Raw genomic sequence first — 18762 nt, 5'->3', positions numbered from 1 at the left:
AGTCCAGAAGCTCTATTGGTAAAGTGGATGCAATACTGCAAGATATTTGGCATTTACTGGATAGTGTTCATGGTAGCGTTCTGACATGGTTGGCGAGAGAAGGAAATGTTATGGCTCATGAGGTGACGAGACTAAAGATGGCAGTTGATCTTCACCAGAATTGGTGCACACACCCTCCAAGAAGCATTGTGGCAATCATAAAAAAGGAAGCTAGGTCGGTGCTGAAAGTGTAACGATCAGAAACAAAACAGTAAGTCATTGCAGTTTGAAGTGGTATCCCATCTAACCAGATCACTTGTGATCTGAGACAGAGTCCGTGTTTCAACCCGAATTGTATAATTTTTTGGTTTTGGTCGCAACAGGTCTTTGTCGTACGACCTTTGTTGATCGGTTGAGGGCGAAATCGGAGAAAGATCTCGGTTCTGCTAAAGGTGCGGAAGTCTTGTCATTAGGAGCATCTTCTTCGCGAAAGAGTTGGTCTGCGTTTGAAGATCCGCCATTGATGAAAAGTGCAAGCTTGGTGTGTCACAGGGTAGCAGATGTTGAGTTGTAGGGAGATGGATCGGGTTGGTCATGGTGTGCTAGGGGTAGCAAGCGTAAAAGTCTAGCTCGCCAAAAGCCCGCTTTTTGCGCGGGCTAGTCCGTCCCGCCCCACCTAGTAAGGTGGTCCTAAAATCCTACTCCGCTCTATCTAACTACGGACTGGTGAGTTAAGCCTGCCAAATCTCCTTTTTTTTATTATTAACTATTAAATAATATATATAATTTCACAATTATTTTAATAAATTTATAATTTTTAAAAATATAAAAAATTATAATTTTTATATTAACAAATATTAAAAATATACTAAACAGACTATTAGAACATATTTAATATTAAATAAGGTCAAAATAAAATTTAACAAAAAAAAACCCACTAACAAAACAGCAACATAGCAGGCTAATGCTGTGCCTCATTGTCGAGGCTCAGGCTAAAACTCATGGAAAATCCAAAGTATCATGCACCATGATTGCTTGGATTTTTTATTTTAATACATAAAATAATTATAATAATTACTGAAATATATAATTTAAAAATATTTATTGAAATAAATAATTTAGTATTATCTCGTTTATACTTGTATATTTCGTTTGCACAATCATTTTGTTTACAGTATAAACGAGATAAGACTGTGTTATTTATTTCGATAAATATTTTTTAAATTATTTATTTCAATAATTATTATAATTATTTTATGGTAGAAATTCAGGTGTAGTCAACTTCATATGAAATTAATAATTCGTTAGATGATTTTAGTAATTTGACTAAATTTTTATCTAATACCGTAAGTTATCAATTTCAGGTAAAGTCAAACTGTTGATTTTATTTTATTTATTAAAATAAAAAATCGAGATTGCTCTCGGCCTTGCTTCAAACATGTTTCATGTTCAACTTGCTCCATGTCATACATAGCATTCATGCATCACTATTCTCATGGTGTCTCTTGTTCACACATCATATGTCATGCCATATCATCTTTTCATCTTTCCGAAAAGATAATCTGACGCAATCAATTTGAATTTTGAAATTGAAAGTTTTAAATATAAAATGAAATCTCAATATTTTCATACCATGCGCTCTGTTCTTTATCGTCATCGCTATTCAATGCCTCCTCTTTGGAAACCTAACCCGACCCGAGTTTCGCATCCGAAAGAAGAATGGAACCCTGTGTAATCTCCTCCATTGTCGCCTCTCTTTAAATCTCGGTGCGCTCTCTCCCCATACCTCCTATCCCACTCTGTTCAGGTAAACCTCCCCTTTGGCTCCTCCTCCTCCTTCAATGCATTGTTCATGATTTAGGGATCGGTCAAGCTTTCTAGGGTTAGGGTTCCATTCGAGACCATGAAAAAGACATAATTTATTAATCCATTAAGGCTATCAAGTTCTGTTCTTCTCTGCGGCCTGGGGGCAACACCAACACCAAAACCAATGAGCTTTGCAAATCGCCATGGACTATCGATCCATTCTTGCAAGGCCTGCCAAGAAAATAAACTGGTTGGATCTTCCGCATGACCTCACTTTGATGATCATTGGGAAACTTACCACATTTCAGATCTTAACCAGTGTTCAGTTCGTGTGCCGCATATGGCACCGCATCTGCATGGATCCGCTCATGTGGCGCACCATCAACATGTGCGATATTGGTGTGTACGATTCAGTGGACTATAAATTGGGGGAAATGTGCCGCCATGCAATTGATCGTAGTTGTGGCCTGTTGGTAGACATAACTATCAAGTACTTTGGTACCGATGATCTCCTCAAGTATATAATTAACTCGTAAGTTCAAAGTTTTTCATTTCTATTTGTATCAAATTACTTTTTAGCATTTATTGGCATATGATTTTTAATGTGATGTTTGTATTGGTAATTGTACACTGTGTACAATGGATTATTTATTTTGCACAATATGAGTTAAAAAATGAACTATAAAATACTACTAATTTCTCAAATACAATACACCTATACTATCTAGAACAACCGTATGGATATTAGGATAATAAACATCTGATATCCTACTAAATCGAACATTTCTAAATTTCCATTATACACATTGTACATATACTTCAGTAGCTCCCTATACTTCCTCATGTATAAATACATGTGTGGTTTAATTTATTTTCATTGTGTATTTATATTTCAACATGTATTTTATAAGGAAAAGTCTAGGGGGCCAGCAGTTTTATTGAATTTTGGCCAGCATGTAACCAGCAGAGGAAGGTGAGCCGTTGGATGAAATTTCACACCAATCTCACACCATCAAATCATCATTGATGGCTAGTTGATGGCTAACAATCACAAAAATTACTGGCCCCCTAGCATTGCTCATTTTATAAAGGTGGCTGACTTTGGTGGCTGATTTTGGTGTACATGTAGCATTATTCATGAATATATATGTAGTTTAATACATTTTTAATATGTATTTTGTATTTTAAATTTGTATTCTTAGTATGTTTATTGTTACTTCTCTAGAGAGTACGAATATGCGTTACTGTTGTGTGTTGTTTCTCTTCCCAGCATATTATTATGATTATGGTGTTTTGTTATTGAATTGTCTGAATAAGTGATTTGGACAAATTAATTGTGGATTTAAAATGTAACAGTTTGTATGGTGATTTCTAACAGGGGATGTTATAAATTGCGACATTTGCGACTTGTTAAATGCTATCGAATTTCAGACAAAGGATTATGTGAGATGGCTGAAAAGCTTTCATTGTTGGAGGAACTTGATATTACCCCTTGTTTCGATGTATCTAGTATTGCTTTAGAAGCAATTGGTCGAGGTTGTCCTCTTCTGAAATCATTCAAATTTAACAATGGTTCTATTTGTGAGGGTAACGGACAAGCATTTGCTATTGCACAAAATATGTCCAACTTACACCATCTCCAACTTGTTGGAAACTGCCTCGACAACAGTGGCTTGAGCGCCATTTTTGATGGTTGTTCTCATCTTGAATCTCTGGATTTACGCTACTGTTACTATGTTGAGTTGGAGGGGATATTGAGGACAAGATGTGATGAACAATTAAAAGATTTCAGAGATCCAGATGCACCCCTTGACTTTCAATTTTGGGAACGATGCTATAACACCACAGACGATGATGCATTAGATGAGTATCTACACAAGAAGAGGGTTAAAAAACAAGAAGCTGAGAGAGCCGAGAAAGAAAAAAGATATACAGAGGCAGAAAATTTGGATGAAGCAAATTGGGAGGAAATATATGCTATATGGGAATGTATTAAAAATCCAAGGTTACTGTATAAAGGATTAATTCCAAGATCAAGTAGGGGAAAGAAGAATAATGCTAAAATCAAATGGAAGAAGAAACATGGAAGAAAGGAATGCAAAATTAATAACCGAAAAAGCATATTTTATGAAATGAAAGATGCACATGAATTATTGCAGTCTAATGTTTTCTTTCTTTAAATTATATTTTTTTTATATAGATATGTTTATTTTATTGGTTTAATTTCGTCTCTCGTCAAAAATAAAGAATTGTTTGAAGTTTTTGAATAATATAAGTTTGTTGAGACATTTATTATTATTATTATTATTATTATTATTATTATTATTATTATTATTATACAGTCTTCATAATTTTCCTCGACCTCTTCTATCCCCAAAATCCCCACTTACATGTTTCTCTTTCTATGTAATATGTTGCAACTTTGGATTAAGGTTCGCAACCACAATAAATAACTTAAATCATGCAATATAGTTGATTCAAAACCTTCGCCCACCATTTTTCTTGATACCTTGAAATCCTTCGTCAGGTGACAAATATGGAACAATCTGGTTGCCACTTACAAAAAAATGACAATTACGCTTATGTCATTTGGTTTTTCTTATACTACCAACATTGTCAAGGTGGTAAAAAACTTCTGATTAGCATCTTTGGATTAATCATTAGCACTATTAAGATATACATAACAACATTTTAATCAGTGTTTTAATTGTTAGGTGTCACTTCTATATTTGTCCATCATCTTAAAGCCACTCATAGCCACCCCTCACTTAACTACCATATGTAGTTGTGACCTTGTTATATAAACCATTTTTTCACACCTTATATATATATAAAAGATAACTTTTAATTTTATTTTAAATTCTTAAAATAAAAATATACAAAAAGAACAACGTAAATATAACATTTTTCAAAATTGTGTGACAATGGAAGTATTTCTTTTTTTTTTTTGAAGATAAAAATATTTTATTGAATTGAAAATAAATCAATTACAATAAAATGATGTTGTCTGAAACATTGAGAGATTATCCCAAAAGAACTAATTAGAGCTTCTTTACCCACATAGAAGAAAAAACTTAGGAAGAAGAAGAAAAAAGAAAAAGCTTAAGAAGAGATATGAGGATGAAAATTGAGAGACCATATTCGTTAGCAAGTTTAGACGCCTAAGACAAAAATTTTTCAGGAGACTTTCTTTGGCTCTCAAAAATGAGTGTGTTTCGGTAACACTATATCTGCTAAAACAAAGATGCAAGTTTTTTGTTGTACTGTTTCAGGGTTAAAGACTTAAAGTGGTGTTAATGTTGTAAGTGTGAGGAGTGTTGAAGTTAGTCCCACATTAAAGAAAATAAGGAAGAGTGAGGAGTTTATATAAGATGAGAGACTCATTAACTTGACACCTTAAGGTTTTGAGTTGGATGTGGTGTCTTCCCATCTTATGTTATCTCATTTGATTCCTCCCCCCAATATTTACTTAAGCGGACAACTAAGCTATCACTTAACCAATCCAAATTAATATTTCAAATAACAAAAAAAATAATTTATAACAATTTTTTATTTTTATTTTTAACATGATTAAATATTATTTTTTATATATTTTTTAAACAATGATACATAATACGTAGACATATAATTATAATATTTTAATATTTTATTAATATTAAAATATAAATTAATTTTTAAATTTTTTAATTATTAAAAAATATTTAAAATACTTTTTATTTCAATAAATAATAATATATACTATTTTTAAATTTATTTTAATAATAATGTTAGATATGCTAATGCCTCAGGGTGTTTAGGAGTATCTAAATATGTTTTTATTAAAACATAGTTGACACGGAAGACAATCACGCATTACGGATAAATATCGATGAGTATCGTGTCTGATATGCGAATCCACTAATTTAGCGAATTGTACATATTTCATAGGTTACAATATTTTTATTATACAGGTACATTTCTACGAAGGTTTATATTTTTTGTTATATTATTTTTAATTTTGTAATTGAATTATTTTTGTGTAAAAGATATTAGAGTTAACATTGTATTTTTTTCAAATGATATATTTAAAAATCTAATTAGGTTCTTAATTGCAGATATTCTTAATTTAAAAGAAAGTCTGTTAATTCTAATATTTTATTTTAAAAATCTATTTTTTTTTCAAAGTTAGGTGTGAGATTTAAATTTGCCATCTCAAGGTGGATATGGAGAAACGATGTCATTTGAACTATAACTCATTGGTAAAGTAAAAAATCTACTTCCAAAATTAAAATAAACTGAAAAAAATTAAACATATTATTTTTGTTTATTCAGATTTCAAACTATTTTTTTATGTATTCAGTCTAAATATTATTATTTATCAAACACATTTGGAGTGGCTGAAGGCATCAGTTAGAACTTGAGGCGCACGTAAAACGGTTCGGGAGAAAGAAAAACGAATTAATTAGCAAATACAAATCGCGCGATATATAAGAGGGGGCAACATCAACACCAACACCAAAATCTATTCCTAAAAAATCACAACTAACTCAAACCCTAATTCCTCATTTGCCTACCTGTGAACTTTCCAAATCACAATGGACCACCGATCCATTAATGCAGGGCTTGTGAAGAAATTAAACTGGTTGGATCTTCCGGGCGATCTCACTTTGATGATCATTGGGAAACTTACCACATTTCAGATCTTAACCAGCGTTCAGTTTGTGTGCCGCAAATGGTGGCGCATCTGCATGGATCCGCTCATGTGGCGCACCATCAACATGTGCAATATTGGGATTCACAATTCGGTGGACTATAAATTGGAGAAGATGTGCTGCCATGCAATTGATCGTAGTTGTGGCCAGTTGGTAGACATAAGTATCGAGTACTTTGGTACCGATGATCTCCTCAAATATATAATTGACTCGTAAGTTCAAAGTTTTTTATTTTTATTTGTATAAATTTACTTTTTAACATTTATTGGCATATGATTTTTAATGTGATGTTTGTATTGATAATTATAATAAGATCATCGATAATTTATAATTAAGTTGAAGAATTCAACTTGAATTACAATTGTTAAAAATTGTTAAAAGTTTCATGAATTACAAACTTTATTATTAAAGATTGTTCACGAGTCTTAATCTCATGAGGGTCACCTTTTTATCTTGTTGCAGTGTCAGTCTTATTATCCCCACTTTTATATTTCTTGACTAGTAAGATACTAATTAGAATTCATGCATATATAAAAGATAAAAATTGTTATTTGTAAATTAAAATTAACAATTAAAATCAGTGTAATTTATTTTTAGTGTGTAGTTTGTATTTTAATATATATTTTATTCTAGTAATTAATTTGGTTATATACATAATATGGTTGTTAAAAAATAGCATCTTTAGTGTTACTTCTCTAAGTGAAGTTCAAATGTTAATAGAGAGTACCAACATGAATTATTGTTGTGTTTTGTTTCTCTTGCTGGTTGTTATGATTACGGTGTATTGTTGTTGAGTTGTCTGAATAAGTAACTTAGACAAATTATTTATGGATTTAAAAACTAACCGTTTGTACGGTGATTTTAAACAGGGGATGTCATAAATTGCAACGCCTGCAACTTGTTCAATGTTTTCATGGAATTTCAGACAAAGGATTATGTGAGATGGCTGAAAAGCTTCCATTGTTGGAGGAACTTGATATTACCCTTTGTCTCGAAGTATCTAGTATTGCTTTAGAAGCAATTGGCCGACGTTGTCCTCTTCTAAAATCATTCAAGTATAACAAAAATGCTGGCGGTAATAAAGAAGCATTTGCTATTGCACAAAATATGTCAAACTTACGCCACCTCCAACTTTTTAAAAACTACCTCGACAATAGTGGCTTGAGCGCCATTCTTGATGGTTGTCCTCATCTTGAATCTTTGGATTTACGCCTATGTTGTCATGTCAAGTTGGAGGGGAAATTGAGGACAAGATGTGATAAACAATTAAAAGATTTGAGGGATCCAGATGCACCTTGTGATGACTTTCAATTTTGGGGACTTTGCTTTGAAACCGCATACGATGATGAAGTATTTGACTATGAAAATGAGAAGCGGTATCAAAAACAAGAAGCTCAAAAACGAGAAGCAAGAAGAATTAATTCAGGATCAAGTACGGGAAAGAAGAATAATGCTAAATCCAAAAGCAAGAAGAAACGTTGAAGAAAAAAAAATGCAGAATTAATGATGAAAAAGCATATATTATGAAGTGGAAGATGCACATGAATTATTGCAGTCTAGTGTTTCTTTTTTAAAATTATAATTTTCTATATAGGTCGTGTTTATTTTATTTGTTTGATTTCATCTCTCATCAGAAATAAAGAATTGTTTGAAGTTCTTGAATAATATAAGTGTTTGGAGAGTTACGTGAAACGTTGATTTGAGTCCGAATGTGAGATTTGAATTTCTTTGTATGACAATGTCTGATGTGAGGTCTGGATATTTTTGCATGCATTCAGCGTACTTTTGCATGCATTCAGCGTTTGACTTGCTAGAATCTCGGTCGGTTTTAGTAGAGTAGAACGTGTATATACTTTATGGGTGTCTAGAACGTGTATATACGGGGACCGCCTCTAATGGGGCCATAATGGTGGGGAATTTTTTCCATGGGGATGGGGAGCAAAATTCCCCCGAGACAGGCGCGGGGACCCGAGCGGGGATCCCCGCCCCATCCCCGATAATTCCCCGAATGTTTGAAATTTCTTAAATAACCTTACTTTATTTCTAACATAGGAGTTTTTTAGTAATTTCACTAATTAAAAAATCATAACCCTATTATTCAGTCTTCCCTACTCACTGTGTTGTTTGCTGCGCCATCTACTTTTTATTCCCAGTCCCAACTCTCTTCCATCTCCACTTTGTTCAAACTCCAAAACTACCACAGCACCATACGCTGTTCTCTCCCACAGTCTCAACTCTCTCCAGTTCCCACTTGATGTTAAAGATTTTATGGACTATAATTTACTATGTTGTATTTGTGGACTTATAATCTTGAATAAGATATGTTTATGTGTTTGTAATAGTATTTTCTAGTTTTTTTTTTTTTGATATTTTTTACTATAATTTTCATATGAATGTTAAACATAAGGGGATGGGGAATGGGACCCCGCGGAGAATACAGGAAACGCGAGGAATGGGGATGGGGATAATTATCCCCCCACGGCGGGGATCGGGGCGGGATGGAGATTAATTCTGGGGGCGGGGATGGGGAGTAGGGAGGCATCCCCCGCCCCCGCCCCGCCCCATTGACATTCCTATGTCAGTATATTTATAGTACTCTAGATAACTATTGTTAGAGTAGTTCCATCTTTACTAAAGGATAACCATTCTCTTTATTTTGGGAATTTGTTAGGACTTATCTTTTAAGAGAAGATAGAGATAGTTAGAAAAATTTGAAAAGGCAATTACTTTCTTAAATAAGTACAAACTGCCCATTTTCTTTGGAAATTATCCCATTTCATTGTGTCCAACCTCTTTAAAGAGGTCGGATATGAACAATAAGTTTGCTGGGATAATATTATACGGTCTTCAAAAGGACAATTTCAGAGTTCCAAATCTAGAAAAATATAGGAATAAATACATGAATATAAAATTAAAATGGATCGAAATGAAAAATACAGTGAGTGATTGGCTTGGTGAAGTCTCGAGAAAGAACTAGGGTTCCACCTCTGAATGAATGAACCTGTTTTGGACTGTCTTTCTCAATCTTCGTTAACCTCCTCTCTCCCCAAAAATCACCACATACACATTTCTCCTTCACCTGTAACATATTGCAACTTTGGTTAAGGTTTCCAACTGTAATAGACAACTTAAACTTCATGCAATGTAGTTGATTCACTTCATATTCGCAATGTTTGCCACCCTTCAAAACCTTATGATTACTCCACCATATCTTGAACATTTGGATTAGTCATAAACACGATTAAGATATAACTTAACATTTTGATTAGTGTTTTAAGATCTAACTGTCAGGCATCACTCCCATATTTGTCAGTCAACTTGAAGTTATCAATAGCCACCTATAATCACCATTCACTTGGTTATCATAGTTTGCGACCAAGTTATATATATAGATATATACATCTTTTATAAAAAAGAAAAAATAACTCTCCACTGTTCTAATTTTTTAAATTTTAAAACTAAAAATAAATTGATTTGAGTTGACTTAAATTATAGTTAATTTTTTTAGACTTTTTCATATATATAAGATAATTTTTTGTATTTTTTTAAATTTTACTTTAAATACTTAAAATAAAAATGTACAAAAAAAAAACAACATAAATATAACATTTTTTAAAATTGTATGACAATAGAAGCAGGTACGGACATAAAAGCGCGAGTGGAGCCCTCCGCCCCACTTTTTTTAATAGTGTTAAGTTATTAGGTATAATTTAATTTTTTTAAAAAATTATTTTGTATTTAGTTTAGTATAAATAAAAGTCCAGTCTAATTTAAATATTAATGATTTCTAATATCTAAAAGATACGTAACAATATTAAAAAAATTTGAAAAAGATATTATTACTAATATTTTTTAATTAAATAAAAATTTTTAAATATCATAAAGTGAATTCTTTTTCTTCTTGTAACCGTCTTTTTTTATTCATTTGGTATTAATTCTCTCTGTTTCAACTGCTACAATTAAGAGATCTTTTTCAACTATGAATATTGTGAAAAATAACTTAGAAACAAAATAAAAGATGAATTTCTTGCTAATTGTCTTTTAATTATATTGAAAAGTAAATTACTAAAAAATTTGACACAAATTCTATTATCGGTAAATTTTATGATACGAAGAATTGACCACTTCGTTAGTATTGGTATTTGTAAATATATTCTATTTTTTCTTGTAACATTTTAATAAATAGAATTCATGTGCCACAAATTTCTGTTTCAAAACTCGTGAACAAACCCTTAAAGTATAAAAAAATTGGTTAAAAAGAAAAACACGCCAGCAAATTCGTTTCTTTCATGAAATTTCAAATAAATTAAATGATGTTACTATATTTATTTGGAGTCTACATAGAAAGCATCGCAGATCAGATCAAGCAAATATATGAAAAAGAAAAAGTGGATTAACATTAGCATAATATGTGAATTGATTAGAGGCAAAGGAGGAAAGAATCATATCTGATTTGATTGTTGGAAAGAAATTTTTGGAATCAAATTATGGTACAATCATTATAATTGATAAAAGACAACAATGAAATTAGAATTGCATATTTGACATTTATAGAAAGAGCAAGGACAACAAATAAAATAAGGACTGCAAGTGTTTTTCACTAAACAATTTATTTTTCATCTCAAAAAATTAAATTGAAATCAGTAGAAAGCTCAAATGAGTTTGCCCGTTATTCAACAAATTTGAGGTTGACTTTGTAATTTAATTATAAATTTAGAAATTAAAGATAATTGGATAACTTAATTTTAAAATCTGTCTTGTTTATGGGTTACCACAAAAAAACGCCTCCAAATTATTTAAACGCGGATAAAAATACACTCGAATTTTATTATCGACCAAAATGCCTTCAAATAATTTAAAAACACAATAACAATACCCAATAATAAATATATATTTTTAAAAAATACCTTAGAGATTGAATTTTGATACAATTTTTTGCAAGCATGATTATAAAAAAATATATTATTATACATAAAAATTGGTGATTTTTTGTTAAATATATAATTTTTTATAATTGTTTTTGTTAACAACCAATAATACTTTTAAAAAATCACAAAATAATATATACTTAACAAAAAATTACCAAATTTTTAAAAATAATAATATTTCATTTTTCTAATTATGCTTGTAAAAAATTGCATCAAAATTCAATCTCTAATGTATTTTTTGATAGATACATATTTAATGTTAGTTTTTTTATAAGATTATCTAACATTAAATATATATTTCTCAAAAAATATATTAGAGATTGAATTTTGATACAATTTTTTACAAGCATGATTAAAAAAAAGAGATATTAGTATCCTTAAAATTTGCTAATTTTTGGTTGAGTATATATTTTTTTTGTAATTTTTTTGTTAACAACTAATAATACTTTTAAAAAATCACAAAAAATATATACTTAGAAAAAAATTATCAAATTTTAAGAATAATAATATCTCATTTTTTTAATTATTCTTGTAAAAACACATCAAAATTCAATCTCTAATTTTTCAAAATATATATTTATTGTTGGGTATTGTTGTTATATTTTTAAATTATTTAAAAGTATTTTTGTCGATAGTAAAATTCGGGTGCATTTATGTCAGCATTTGAATAATTCGGGAGCATTTTTAGTGGTTAACCCTAAGTTAAAAATATACAATATTTATTATATATTTTTATAATTTATTCCTTAATTACTTATAATAGCATATTAGATTTAAGTTAAAGATAAAATAATAAATTTAATTAAAAAGATTAAAATCTCCAATTTTGAGAACCTAGAAATAAGGAGTTTCGAAGGAATTTGAAAAACTAAAAAAAATTTAAGATATTTACTTTTTAAATAATGACTTGCAAAAGAAATATTAATGACGCCAATGAGTAATAGCTTAAATGGCATAATGTCCCCATACTTAATTAAGAGGTTGTGAATTCGAGTTTCATATCTTTAGTAAAAAAAAAGAAGAAATATTAATGACTTTCAACCGAGGAAATTAAAATAGGAGAGGACGGTTTCAAAATAAGGAATAGGAAAAGAAATATTAATGACTTGCATCCCACGAAATTAAAATAGGGATTCTAATCACTCACATGTTATTTAAAAGGTTTTTGTTTTCACTCCAACACTAACAACCCACAAATTCAATTCCTTACTCATCAAATGGCCAGAGGAACTACCAAGCCATTATTGCGCCGGCACAAACGCAAAACCGCCGTGAGAAACTGGCTGGATCTTCCGAACGACCTAACTTTGATGATCTTTTCGAGGCTCACCACATTTGACATCTTGACCAGCGTCCAGCAGGTGTGCCGTCAATGGTGGAGCATCTGCATGGATCCGCTCATGTGGCGCACCATCAATATGTGCGATATTGGGATGTTCAATTTATTGGAGTATAAATTGTGGCAGATGTGCCACCATGCAATTAATCGAAGTTGTGGTCAATTGGTAGACATAAGTATTGAGTATTTTGGAACTGATAATCTCCTCAAATATATAATTGACTCGTAAGTTTAAAGTTTTTATTGTATAATTTTATATGGACTTGCTCTGTTATTTTATTTATATATATATTTTTTTGAGTTTAACAAGAATTAAATTTTTTAATAATAAAAATTTTGCTACAATATTATATTTTTCTCAAAAAATTAAATTGATAAAAGATTAAATAATTATATCTGTAACATTGTTGTTAGGCATGGATGGCGGTGCTTAAGATGAGAGTCGAAAACCTTTAATTTAATGGCTTATGATGCTTTTTTATTTGATTTGTATTTATTTTTGTTGAAATAGGATTTTGTATTTCTTCCTCAGAAATTTTTAGGAGCTAGCAGTTTTAGATAATTTTAACTAATTTTTAATTGGTATAAATATCAAATTATTTTTAATAAATAAATTTTATTAATTTATGTGTAAATTCTGATTAATATAATTTATATGTATAAATTTTGATAAATATAAGTATAAATTATATATTTTTATATACAAATTTTTTTAAATATAGATGCAAATTATTATTAATTAAGTACTAACTTAAAACAATAATGTTTATTAGTCATTTAGAATCGTTGTTTCTTGAATATAGCGCTTTTCTTTTTTGGTTTGAATTATGTTTCATATTTATTTTTGTGTTTATTAGCTCTTTTCTTTAAACAAAATTTATTTAATTATTATTAAATTATGTGATATATATGATGGAATGGTGATTTTGATTTTGTACAGGCAGTGTAAGTTGCGAAGATTATTACTTGTTCAATGTTTCTATATCATTTTCGACGAAGGATTATGTGAGATCGCTCAAAAGCTTCCGTTGTTAGAGGAACTAGAAATTACTGATTGTAAACATGTAACTAGTATTGTCTTAGAAGCTATTGAAAGAGGTTGTCCTCTTCTGAAATCATTAAAGTTTAACCACAATGATTGCAGTAGGGGTAACGAAGCTGCATTTGCGATTGCACAAAATATGCCTAACTTGCGCCATCTCCAACTTGTTAACAGTTGTTTGGATAACGATGGTGTAAGCGCCATTCTTGCCGGCTGTCGTTTTCTTGAATCTCTGGACTTACGTTGGTGTGACAATGTTAATTTGGAGGGGAGATTAAGGAAAATGTGTGATGAGCAGTTAAAATATTTTATAGAACCAAATACACCTGAGGGTTTTTTTGGCTACAAATTTGGTAAACTATGTAATAATGCAGATTGGTACGATGACTTAGAATATTCCTATAGACCTCGCGAGGAAATGTTCGGTCATCATATTGCTGAAAATGAATCACAAGATAACGATGAGTCTTCAGAAGAAGAAGAAGAAAAAGTGGCAACAGATTGAGATGAAATATACGATATATGAAAATGTACAAAGAATTAAAGATCGCGCAAAAGATTTAAAAGATATCTTAGAGATAAAGAGAAGGAGAAGAAGAAGAATAAGAAGAATGATAAATCGAAACCAAAAAAAAGAAGAAACACGGAAGAAAAGAAGCGACATTAGTAATCACAAAAGCATATGTTTTATGTTTTAACATAGAAGATGCAAAATAGTTTCATGAGTAATGTGGTTCATGGATGAAGTCTGCAGGCTAAGGGTTTTTTTTTTTCTTCTTCTGCTGCTGTCTAAGTTACAACATAAAGTTCTTTATAAGAAGAATATTTTTATCATTTTTCTACGTACTTTTAAATTATTTATTTCAAATTATTGTCAATGAGAAATTTTACGTGATAAAAATTTGTTATTTATGCCTAAATTTAAACTAATTAACATTAGTCAATTCTTTTTTCTATACTAAAATTGTCGGTCTTTAATAATTTGTATCTTTAATTATTTAAAAAATAACAATTTGTATCTTTAATTATTCAAAAAATTTTATATATAAAATAAAAAATAAACATTAATTTTAATATTTTATATTGTCAATCAATGTATTAAAATTAAACTTTAGAAAGTAAAGGGTAAATTGGTACCTCTCATATATTATTGTACATATAATGTGTTTATTTGAAATATTTTTCATGCATGAAATTAAATAATTATATAATTACTCAATCCAAATTATAGTAAATTTGGATAAAAATATATTATTTTTTTGAATTAAGAGTCTAATAATAAGGTAGAATATCTGAGAAATAATATACACGTACGAGTTGAAGTATAAAATACCTCAAATGAGAATTATCCTGTGTGGCTTCATTCTTTTAATTTTCGCATAAATCTCTTAAAATTTTGTTAATAATTTTTCGCATATGTTTTCATTCATTTTGAAGATATAAATCTGAACAAATATTTTGTGATTAACTTTTTGTATTCTTTATGTATTCTTAATTTCTTATTATAATTAATCATCATCAATATTAAACTAATAAAAAAATAATTTAAGTAACAAAGTCAAAAGCAAGTAAATCAAAAACAATATATTTTTAGTAAAAGAGAATGATTATTATTATTATTATCATTATACCTCCTTTTTGTCTTTTTTCTTAAGTGTTAAAAATTTTAAATTTAATGTGAAATAATTGAATGAGAGCTTTTAAATTTATTATTTGTGGATAATTTTTATTCTTAACTTATATTAAGCCAAAAAAATAGTTCATTTGTACACATTGTACAAATATCATATCGACTTTCTAGGGATTTTTTTTTATTACATATCATTGCGTTTTGATCCCTACGCTCTGGATTTTTGCCCTCTAAGTTGAACTAAATCCATTTCAAATATTTTATTTGAGATTTTCTTCAATTATGAACTATATTGTCTAACAACCTAGGTTTATTTTAAATTTAGTGGTGAGACTATATTAAAAAAAAATCAATTTAAACATTTAAGCTAGTATCCCACAAGATACTATTAATTGTTATTAGTTTTATTTTGGCGTCTGTTATCTAGATTTAGAACACGGTAATTTATGCACTCGTCTATCTGTTATATCTATATTTAGGCTTGAGTCAAACGCAAAGAGATTCAGTATTAAAAAAGAAAAAAGAAAAAAGAAATTAATTAGCAAAATACTAATCGCGTAGATATATAATTGGGGCTTGCGGACAATATCAATACCAACACCAAAATCTATTCCTAAAAATCACAACTAACTCAAACCCTAATTCCTCATTTGCCTACCTATGAACTTTGTAAATCGCAATGGACGTCAGATCCAATATTGCAAGGCTGCGAAGAAATTAAACTTGTTGCATCTTCCGGACGACCTCACTATAATGATCATTGGGAAACTTACCGCAATCGAGATCTTAACCAGTGCTCAGTTCGTGTGCCGTAGATGGCGGAGAATCTGCATGGATCCGCTCATGTGGCGCACCATCAATATGTGCGACATTCGGATTCGCAATGAAGTGGAATATAAATTGGTGGAGAAGATGTGCCGCCATGCAATTGATCGTAGCTGTGGCCAGTTAGAAGACATAAGTATCAAGTATTTTGGTACCGATGATCTCCTCAAATACATAATTGACTCGTAAGTTCAAGGTTTTTCATTTTTCATTGTATAAAATTTCTTTTAACATTTATTGGATGCTAAGTAGACAAAAGAAACAGCCAGAACTTGCCTTATTTAGCATTCATTAATTGTTGCAACAATTAATGAATGCTAAATAAGACAAATTATGGTTGTTTTTGGCTGATTTTCTTTGGCTACTAAATATTTCTGTTTTACTGTGACGTTTGTATTGGTAATTATGCTAAGCTCATTAATAATTTATAATCGAGTTGAAGAATTGAAGTTGAATTATAATTGTTAAAAATTGTTAGAAGCTTTATGAATTCAACATTTATTATTAATTAGACAAGTGTATGTACGTATGATTAAACATAACCGAGTAACTGCATGGATGAAGAACAAGATATATATTGAAATTAAAGGATTTTCACACATGATTGAAGAAGTGTCATAATTATTATAAACAAGTTTTACACCACATTTATATGTTGCTTAACCATTAAGTTTGTATGGTGATTTCTAACAGGGGATGTCATAAATTGCGACGTTTGCGACTTGTTCAATGCTTGAATCAAATTTCAGACAAAGGATTATGTAAGATGGCTGAAAAGCTTCCATTGTTGGAGGAACTTGAAATTACCCTTTGTCTTAATGTATCTAGTATTGCTTTAGAGGCAATTGGCCGAGGTTGTACTCTTCTGAAATCATTAAAGTTTAACTACAATCGTAACAATACTGGGGAAGAATTTGTTATTGCGCAAAATATGTCCAACTTGCGCCATCTCCAACTTGTTCCAAGCAACTTCAATAATAGTGGCTCGAGAGCCATTCTTAATGGTTGTCCTCATCTTGAATTTCTGGATTTACATGAATGTGACATAGTCGAGGTGGAGGGGTTATTGAAGACAAGAAGTGATGCACAATTAGTGACACCAATACCAAAACCTACTTCAAAATTTACACCCAACTCAAACTCTATTATTTCTACTCTATTATTCTTATCATTATTATTATTCTTATTATTATTAGGTGAAAACTCAGGTGAAGTCGACTTCATATGAAGTTGATACCTTAGAGCCGTTAGATGAAAATTTAGTCAAATCAGTCAGATCATCTAACGACTTTCAGATATAACTTTACGTGAAGTCGACTGCACCTGAATTTCCAACTTGATTGTTTTTTATACAAGTTTTAAGTTTCTGTAAAATATAGGTTTAATCAAGTCTATATTCTTATTTGACTTCTGATTGTGGACTTAATAAGATTTAGTTTGAAGTTGATTCAAAAACTGTTTTAGACCTCTATTACAATAGTATTAGTGATTTTTATTTTTCAGCACCTCTAAGTTGAGACATAGCCACTCTACTCTTTATGTTGTTTATGTGTCTATTCCTGTTGTAGTTTTCTTGCACAAAAAAAATTAAATAATCATGTCCAAGAGTTACAAACAATAAGAAAAATGATATATTCATAAATAAGTTCATGTGCCACAAATTTTCTGTTTCAGAACCCGTGAACAAATTGGTTAAAAGTAAAACACGCCAGCAAAATTCGTTCGTTTAATGAAATTTCAAACAAATTAAATGATGTTACTGTATTTATTTGGAGTCTACATAGAAAGCATAGCAGATCAGATCAAGCAAATATATGGAAAAGAAAAAGTGGATTAGGGTGCATGGGGTGCGTGGCTCTTTGCCCTTGGTAGGGTCTGGACCATATCAGGTATACTGAAGCAACACTTCGAGAGTTGGATGCGAGTAGCACAGCGAGTAGCACAGTGAAAGACTGACAGGAAGAGGTGGTTAGTGGGTTTCATAGCTGTACTCTGGATACTCTAGCTAGAAAGGAATGATAGAAATGGATTGGTGGTGTTCCTTTTGGTTGTTGATGGCAATGCCAGAGATGACTAGGGGTTGTTAGTATCGTCTTTATTTTTAATTCTCTGTATGGTTATGGATGTCTGTATGCTCTATCTGTCGAACGCTTCTTAATTAAAAGAAATATATATGTGAATTGCTATTAGAGACAAAGGAGGAAAGAATCATATCTGATTTGATTGTTAGAAAGAAATTTTTGGAATCAAATTATGGTACAATTATATAATAAAGGACAACAATGGAATTAGAATCGCATATTTGACATTTATAGAAAGAACAAGAACAACAAATAAAATAAGGATTGCAAGTGTTTTTCACTAAACAAATTTTTTTTATCTCAAAAAATTAAATTTGAAATCAGTAGAAAACTTAGATGTGAGTTTGCCCATTAAAGATAATTGAAGAACTTAATAATTTTAAAATCTGTCTTATTGGTTTAAAATAGGTTAAAAAATATAAAATATTTATTATATATAAT

The 18762-nt window shown here is 30.2% G+C and overlaps 3 protein-coding genes across 3 annotated transcripts; all 3 read left to right on the top strand.

The window, feature by feature from the left end:
* Positions 1 to 1600: 1600 nt before the first annotated feature.
* On the top strand, positions 1601 to 4110 carry LOC130951270 (F-box protein SKIP19-like). Its single transcript, XM_057879918.1, has 2 exons — positions 1601 to 2317; positions 3164 to 4110. The coding sequence occupies exons 1-2, from the start codon at positions 1989 to 1991 to the stop codon at positions 3963 to 3965; spliced, it is 1131 nt and encodes a 376-aa protein (XP_057735901.1). The 5' UTR covers positions 1601 to 1988; the 3' UTR covers positions 3966 to 4110.
* A 2202-nt stretch (positions 4111 to 6312) lies between these two features.
* Positions 6313 to 8104, top strand: LOC130947711 (putative F-box/LRR-repeat protein 23). Its single transcript, XM_057876413.1, has 2 exons — positions 6313 to 6688; positions 7346 to 8104. The coding sequence occupies exons 1-2, from the start codon at positions 6360 to 6362 to the stop codon at positions 7956 to 7958; spliced, it is 942 nt and encodes a 313-aa protein (XP_057732396.1). The 5' UTR covers positions 6313 to 6359; the 3' UTR covers positions 7959 to 8104.
* Positions 8105 to 12621: 4517 nt separating this feature from the next.
* On the top strand, positions 12622 to 14290 carry LOC130950372 (putative F-box/LRR-repeat protein 23). The gene is made up of 3 exons (XM_057878872.1): positions 12622 to 12765; positions 12871 to 12968; positions 13684 to 14290. The coding sequence occupies exons 1-3, from the start codon at positions 12622 to 12624 to the stop codon at positions 14288 to 14290; spliced, it is 849 nt and encodes a 282-aa protein (XP_057734855.1).
* The last annotated feature ends 4472 nt before the right edge of the window (positions 14291 to 18762 follow it).

The sequence above is a fragment of the Arachis stenosperma genome, chromosome 9 (genome assembly GCF_014773155.1).
Source record: "Arachis stenosperma cultivar V10309 chromosome 9, arast.V10309.gnm1.PFL2, whole genome shotgun sequence".
Taxonomy (NCBI): Eukaryota; Viridiplantae; Streptophyta; class Magnoliopsida; order Fabales; family Fabaceae; genus Arachis; species Arachis stenosperma.
This window is presented reverse-complemented; position numbering and strand designations above follow the sequence as displayed.